Raw genomic sequence first — 7,653 nt, 5'->3', positions numbered from 1 at the left:
TTGAGTGAGATCTCCCAACCCATTTGGTACCTGCCACGCCAACATGTACTAGATGTTTAATTTTAAGTGATTAATATTAGGGCTATCAATTAATCGCAGTTAACTCACGCGATTAACTCAAAAAATTAACTGCGATTAAAAAAATTAATCGCACTGTTAAACGATAGAATACCAATTGAAATTTATTAAATATTTTGGGATGTTTTTCTACATTTTCAAATATATTGATTTCTATTACAACACAGAATACACAGTGTGCAGTCCTCACTTTATATTATTTTTATTACAAATATTTGCACTGTAAAAATGATAAAAATATTATTTTTAATTCATCTCATAGAAGTACTGAAGTGCAATCTCTTTACCGTGAAAGTGTAACTTATAAATGTAGATTTTTTTGTTACATAACTGCACTCAAAAACAAAACAATGTAAAACTTTAGAGCCTACAAGTCCACTCAGTCCTACTTCTTGTTCAGCCAATTGCTAAGACAAACAATTTGCTCTACATTTACGGGAGATACTGCTGCCTGCTTCTTATTTACAATGTCACCTGAAAGTGAGAACAGGCGTTCGCATGGCACTTTTGTAGCCGGTGTTGCAAGATATTTACGTGCCAGATATGCTAAATATTCATATGCCCCTACATGCTTCGGCCACCATTCCAGAAGACATGCTTCCATGCTGATGATGCTTGTTAAAAAAAATGCATTAATATGTGACTGAACTCCTTGGGGGAGAATTGTATGTCTCCTGTTCTGTTTTACCCACATTCTGCCATGTACTTCATGTCATAGCAGTCTCGGATGATGACCCAGCACGTTCATTTTAAGAACACTTTTACAGATTTGACAAAACGCAAAAAAGCTACCAATGTGAGATTTCTAAGGATAGATACAGCACTTGACCCAGGGTTTAAAAATCTGAAGTGCCTTCCAAAATCTGAGAGGGACGAGGTGTGGAGTATGCTTTCAGATACCTTAAAAGAGCAACACGCTGATGCAGAAACTACAGAACCCAAACCACCAAAAAAGAAAATCAGCCTTCCACTGGTGGCATCTGACTCAGTTGATGAAAATGAACATGCATCGGTCAGCTCTGCTTTGGATAGTTATCGAGCAAACCCGTCATCAGCATGGATATGTCTTCTGGAATGGTGGCTGAAGCATGAAGGGACATATGAATCGTTAGCACAACAGGCACATAAATATCTTGTGATGCCAGCTACAACAGTGCCATGTGGAAGCCTGTTTTCACTTTCAGGTGACACTGTAAACAAGACGCGGGCAGCATTATCTCCTGCAAATTGTAACCAAACTTGTTTGAGCAATTGGCTGAACAAGAAGTAGGACTGAGTGGACTTGTAGGCTCTAAAATGTTACATTGTTTTATTTTTGAATGCAGGGGTTTTTTTTGCACGTAATTCTATATTTGTAAGATCGACTTTCATTATAAAAAGATTGCACTAAAGTACTTGTATTAGGTTTTAATCAAAATAAATATAAAATGAGCACTGTACACTTTGTATTCTGTGTTCTAATTGAAATCAATATATTTGAAAATGTAGAAAACATCCAAAAATATTTAAATAAATGGTATTTATTATTGTTTAATCGCATGATTAATTTGTTTAATCTCGACAGCCCTAATTGGTATATGTAATAATATTGTTATAAGGTATAGAGTACTAAGTGAATGATTGTATTGTTATATGTGATAGTTAATTGAAACTGTAATGGTAGGGCTGTGTCTTTATTTGCCACGCCGCTTCATGTTTATACTGTAACTCTATTACAGTAACTTCTCGCTTAACGTTGTAGTTATGTTCCTGAAAAATGTGACTTTAAGCGAAACGATGTTAAGCAAATCCAATTTCCCCATAAGAATTAATGTAAATGAGGGGGTTAGGTTCCAGGGAAATTTTTTTCACCAGACAAGACAATTTTTTATATATATACACACACATACACATACACACACACACACTATAAGTTTTAAACAACTTAATACTGCTACACTGCAATGATGATTGTGAAGCTTGGTGGAGGTGGTGAAGTCAGAAGGTGGGATCTTTCCCAGGGAATGCCTTACCGCTAAATGATGAACTCGCAATCAGCTGAGCACTCAAGGGTCAACCCATTGTTGTTAACGTAGCCTCACACTCTACAAGGCAGCAAGAATGGAGGGAGGGGAGACAGCATGGCAGACAGAGACACACACTCTGTGTGTATGTGACACAGAGAGAGAGAGAGAGATTTGCATTGCCCCTTTACGTACGCTAACCCCGCTCTAAGTACACTGCCTTTTTAAAGTAGATCAGCAAGTTGAGACAGAAGCTGCTGCCAGGAAGCTCCCTCGGTCCTGAGCCTTGTTGTGTCGTTCCCCGCCCCGCTCTATGGAAATGGGATAAGCGGGGTACAGGATCGGGGGGAGGGGGACATCCTGACATTAGCCCCTCCCCCCCCCCACGGCAAGCAGAAAGCAGCTCCAAGGCAGAGGGCAGGAGCAGCATATGTCAGTGGGACAGCAGGAAGGACAGCTGAACTGCAATTGATAGCCTGCTGGGTGGCTACTGCACAGGGAACTTAGGGGTGTGGGGGAGCTGATAGGGAGGCTGCCAGTCCACCCTGGTTCCAAGCCCCCACCAGCTAGCTCCAAGGGGCTGCTCTTCCTGCAAACAGTGGACAAAGCAGGCAGCTGCCAATTGAGGTTATAAGGGAGCATTGTGCAACTTTAAACTAGCATGTTCTCTAATTGATCAGCAACATAATGAAACAACGTTAACCAGAACGACTTTAAGTGAGGAGTTACTGTACCTCTATCTCTACTCTTTTACTGTAACTATTCACTTCTAAATAAATATTTTTGTTTTCGAATACTTTGTTTGTTGTCTAATCTTGGAGGGCTGTATCCCTGTCCTTCAAAGGAAAGTTAGCTAGCTGCTACTTTCCCAGGAAAATCACTTACGGTAGGCCACAACCTTTCATACCGAAATAGATAAATTGGAAATAAAGGTTTTAAATTAAAAGCAGTGTTTCTAAAGTAACATCATTGGCTTAATATAATTGAACCAAAATCTTCTGGTAACAACATAGGAGAAACAAAAACATTGTTTTCACAAATCTTCTTCTGAATCATTAACCTCACTCTTTTGAGGTAGTCTCCTAATACCAATTATTAAATCAATAGTGAGAAGGTTTGTAACACAATGAAGAACAGAAGCTACTAACTGATATTTACAATACACTGATTCTAGACCTTGGTGATGCACGGGCAGCTGCTGATTAGTTTGAAGTGCACTAATGGCTTTGAAATAGACCTGAGTAAAACCGTTCTCTTTTGTTGTCTTGTAAAGGATTTTTGGAATGCTTAGCAATGCATCAGCAATTACAGTAGAAATAACAGCTATTTTTGGTTGTTGACATTGTTTTGCATAGGAATGGAGATAATAATGTAACAGGATCTCAAAGTTACCTCCAACTGGCAAAACTGACCCTGCCTGTATGACCAAGTTGGTGTAACTTTGGACTGTGTGTTTATAACTCTTCTCATACTTAAACGGAACTATACGATTGCCTGGTTTCCAGTACTCCTTAGCAGCGTTCAGCTGTTCGGACACAACTGATGTACTGGTGTTTTCTATAGCTGTCATAGCATCATTACAAATCCTGTGGTTGTTGACAACTGGCTCACTCTTATTCTTTACCCACATTTCACTCGGATGCTTGCATTTCAGTGGCGGTTTCTGTAACTCTCTTCCAGAACTACCTCTGTCAATCAGAGCTGAAAACGTAAGATCACTTTCTAATTCTACAATGGGCATGGCTAGAACTGAGGATTTTTGTAAGTCTGTTTGATTACATGATGGATTTTCATCTACCCATGAAGAAGAGTCTATAAACTGTTTTTCTGTTTCAGCCATAGATGTTTTTAGTTGTTGGTCATTGACCTTTTCCCTATTACAAGAAATATTCTCCATTATGAGTTTTTGCGGAGTAGCTGAATGTTGCCAACTACAATGTACAGCTTTTGATGCATTATTTGGGTTTTCAGGTTGTGCTTTACATCTGTAACTCAGATCAACTGCTTTAAATAGTTGCTGTAACATTTTAAATGCTCCATGAAAAGCAGAGGCATGCAGTTCAGTGACACCATGCACTGGTCCACAAAAGATTACACAATGAGGCTGAAAGGCACATGTCCTTGTCAAACCAAGATGAACATATCTCTTGGAGCCAAGTACAAGAGGCCGACAAAATTTTGCCATCATGGTTTCAGTGATCTCACCACGTATATTGTCCCGAGTAGGTATAAAAGGTGAGATACCTGTGGTCTTGCAGAGAAGAGAGATTTCTTCTGATGATAAACACTCTACAATAGATATACCACTTATTTTTGCATAGTAACTAACTATTTCCTGTTGTTTCACACTTGACAATAATACTTTTATATTGTTGTTCTTCAAGTATTTCATTATAGCTTCTGTTCTTTTTGTAATCCAGACTTGGGATGCTTGACACTCAACTTCCGCATTTACGACAAACTCTAAACCAGAGGCAGAAAGAGCAGAGTGGATCGATTCTGTTACAATTAACATTCTTATGTCCCCATCTGCTGGACAGTACACAGCAAAATCTCTGTGAAGAACAAGTCCCTCTAAGATCCTGGAATTTGAAACAGGAAGACCTGTTACAGCAGAATGCAATTCTACAAAATATTCATTCACTAAATTCAGCATTTCATTTCTACCATTTTTGAAAGGTATACACCTGTAATAAAAATCACAACTCAATTGGGAAAGAAGCTTCTGATGACTATTTCCTATTCTTCCACAAAAGTAAGCTTCGAATATTGACTCCATTGTGTCCCTATGTATCTCTCCTTCCCAACTAGAAAAAGCAGATAAAAAATGTTTTCTTAGGTCTTGTGACATAATGTGGTCCAATATGTGAGTCTGAAATGTCATAAGAGACTGAGATATTTGCTTCAGACTGTGACAATGTTTTTCATATCTATCTCTCCTTTGAATATCTTCACAAAATGGAGATCCTTCACTTTTATCAAGAATTGCTTGAAGTCCTCTGAGTAATTTGGACAATAGGATGATGAATGTTTTAGCACCATCTCCAGTCATGCTGTGGTGCCTGGAGACACAAGCTACCATCATTCTGGTAGAAAAAGGAAAATAAAGTAAATTAAGGGCGGCTTTTACCAACACATTTTAATTAATAGTTTCAATTTATTAACAAAAGTGTTTCAACTATTCACTTTTCAAAAGATAATACTAGCCACTCATGACTCATGCTCCGTGTCTGTCACTGAGGTCATGGATTCCGCAACTTTCCAGGACTACTGTGACTTCTGAAGCAGCCCATGTAGCTGGCTTGGGAGCCACCTGGGCAGCACAGGCAGCCCCTGGGCCAATCGCACCAGCTGCTGCTGGGGCAGTCTGCCCTCCCCCCACCCCTCCCAGCAGCAGGAGTTTCGGTGTGGGGGCTGGGTGTGTGGGGTGGTGCTTACCTGGGGAGGCTGCCCGGAAGGGCAACAGGAACGCCCCTCCCTCAGCTCCTAGCTCCACCTACTGCCTCCACCCGCAGGCACTGCCCCTGCAGCTCCCATTGGCTGCGGTTCCCAACCTGTGGGAGCTGCAGAAGCAGGGCTTGGGGCGGAGTGGAAGCAACATGTGGAGCTAGGAGTTGGAGATCGCTGCTTCCAAGGAGCTGAGTAGGGAACCTGCCCCCACCCCACCTCCTGAGGAGTCTCTGGGCCACACTCCCCCCCCTCCCCGCCCAAGTATCCGTGGCGCACCCACCCAAGTTTTAGTCAGGGGTATATAGTAAAAGTCACAGACAGATCATGGGCTATGAATTTTGTTTACTGCCCATGACTTTTACTAAAAATACCTGTGACTAAAACAGAGCCTTACTCATGACCCCCTGCAGGTTCTTCCAAAGTGTCATTTTAACAAATGGAAAGGTTTGCCCAGGGCTTGAAAGATAGGCCAGACCCAGAGGTAGGCAACAGGCAGGCACCAGTGACAGCCAAAGGCCACAGCATCCTAGCGAGAAGCCCAAACCCCTCCCTGTCCCCAGGTGCTGCGAAAGGCGAGGGCCCTGGCCTCTGCTGGGGGCAGGGCTGGGGGCTGTATTGCTCCCATCAGCGCCCGGCTCACGGAGGGGAAGATGAAGCTGGGTGGGTGTGAAGGGGTGTAACGCAGCCCCGGAACTGCTGGCAGACGCTGCTGTGCGGTCTCTGCCCAGGGCGAGCAGCTGCCCCTCGTTTCATGGATTTCTTTTCTCACTGCCGCCCGCCTGCTGCGAGGGCACCAGTCGCCACCGCTCTGCCCCCGTGGCCTGGGCCGGAGGAGGGACGTCCCAGAGCTTCACGGACCGGCTGCGGCCCGGGAATCCGCGACCCCAGCACAGGGGCGCTCGGCTCCCAGGCGCTGCAGGCCCGGCCCGCTCACGTCGCGGGCGTTTCGCAGCCACAAGCCACCGAAACGCGGAGGCGGCGCCGGCCGCCCCGAGAAGGCGCGGGAGGCAGGTACCCGCCCGGCGTTACCTGGCCGTGGGCGGGCCGAGGTTCAGCGCCTCCAGCACTCGCCTCCCGTCCCGCGTGAGCAGCGCCTCTCCCGTGGGGCGCGTCAGGAGCACCTGCCCCCCGCGCGGCCCCACCGCGCCCCGCACCGCGCTCGCCAGCGCCTCGGCCTCCTGCACCAGCCGCCCCAAGTCCAGGGACGCCGCGGACGCCATGGAAACCGCCCGCCGCTGTGGATCTCCGGCGCCGTGACGCCATCACGTTGGAAGGCGGTAACGTGCCCAGTCAAAGGTGGGGTGTGAAACCCCCCCCCCCCCTTTCTGCCGTTCGCGGGGGCGGAGCACGCGGCCGCCTTTTCTAGTTCGTGCCGCGTCTCCCAGAGGCCGAGCCTCGCTCTGAGCCGAGCCGCTCGTGAGTGGCGCGTGCGGGTCCGAGCGCCCCGGGGGAACGCGGAGCTGGCCCTCCCGCTAGCAGCAGGCGATGCTGGGGCTCGCGTGGGACCGCCTGCCGCCGCCTCCCGCCGAGCACGTGTTAGCCGCGCGCTGGGAACCCGCTCCCGGGGGCAACGCGGCGGGGACTGCGCGGGGTTAGGCCCTGGCTCACCTAACGCCGGGGAGGGACGGAAGCCGAGTCTCCTTTTAGCCAAGGTCCGTTTCTGGCGCTGCTGGGTGTGGGGAAAAGCTTGGAACGGTGACCCCCCTGCAGCACAAAGGCTCACACCTGAGGGCAGCTCTAAAAAGGCCTCTACAAAGAGTGGATGTTTTGGGGCGCGACTTAGTGTTTGAACACTTGGCCTTGGGAACCAAGCGCTGGCAGGGGTGCCTGGTTGCTGACAGTATTTCAGAAATCCTGGACAGTTTCCGTAGCACGATGCTGTTCCTTACCCTCTCGTTGGTGGCTCGGTTCTGTCTGGCTTCATGGCGCCCAGCAGTCCCTTGCGACACAGCCATACGTGAACAGGATAAATGGTGCCTTGTAGACAGGGACCATCATTAATTTCATTCTCCATAACAGTAGCATTCTTTGCAGGCCTTCCCTCTTATTACACGGCACAAGACATCCATAGCCTATGCCGGGGTGGGCAAACTGCGGCCTGGGGGCCACATCCAGCCCCTCC

At 46.5% G+C, this 7,653-nt stretch overlaps 1 protein-coding gene across 1 annotated transcript; it reads right to left on the bottom strand.

Annotated features, from left to right (window-relative positions):
• Positions 1-2,918: 2,918 nt before the first annotated feature.
• BBS10 (Bardet-Biedl syndrome 10) lies at positions 2,919-6,751 on the bottom strand. Its single transcript, XM_077838922.1, has 2 exons — positions 6,561-6,751; positions 2,919-5,167 (listed from the first exon to the last, which is right to left on the bottom strand). Exons 1-2 carry the CDS (start codon positions 6,749-6,751, stop codon positions 3,115-3,117), a joined length of 2,244 nt encoding a protein of 747 aa, XP_077695048.1. The 3' UTR covers positions 2,919-3,114.
• Positions 6,752-7,653: the final 902 nt, after the last annotated feature.

The sequence above is a fragment of the Eretmochelys imbricata genome, chromosome 1, assembly GCF_965152235.1.
Source record: "Eretmochelys imbricata isolate rEreImb1 chromosome 1, rEreImb1.hap1, whole genome shotgun sequence".
In the NCBI taxonomy this organism is placed as follows: Eukaryota; Metazoa; Chordata; order Testudines; family Cheloniidae; genus Eretmochelys; species Eretmochelys imbricata.
Note: the sequence above shows the minus strand (reverse complement) of the source record. Positions and strands in the feature narration are given on the sequence as shown.

Excerpts from the sequence above, each read along its gene's own strand:
- BBS10 (XM_077838922.1), bottom strand. The coding sequence starts at position 6,751 with ATGGCGTCCGCGGCGTCCCTGGACTTGGGGCGGCTGGTGCAGGAGGCC. Across the intron at positions 5,168-6,560 it reads CTCGGCCCGCCCACGGCCAG|AATGATGGTAGCTTGTGTCT; the intron begins GTAACGCCGGGC and ends TTTTTCTACCAG.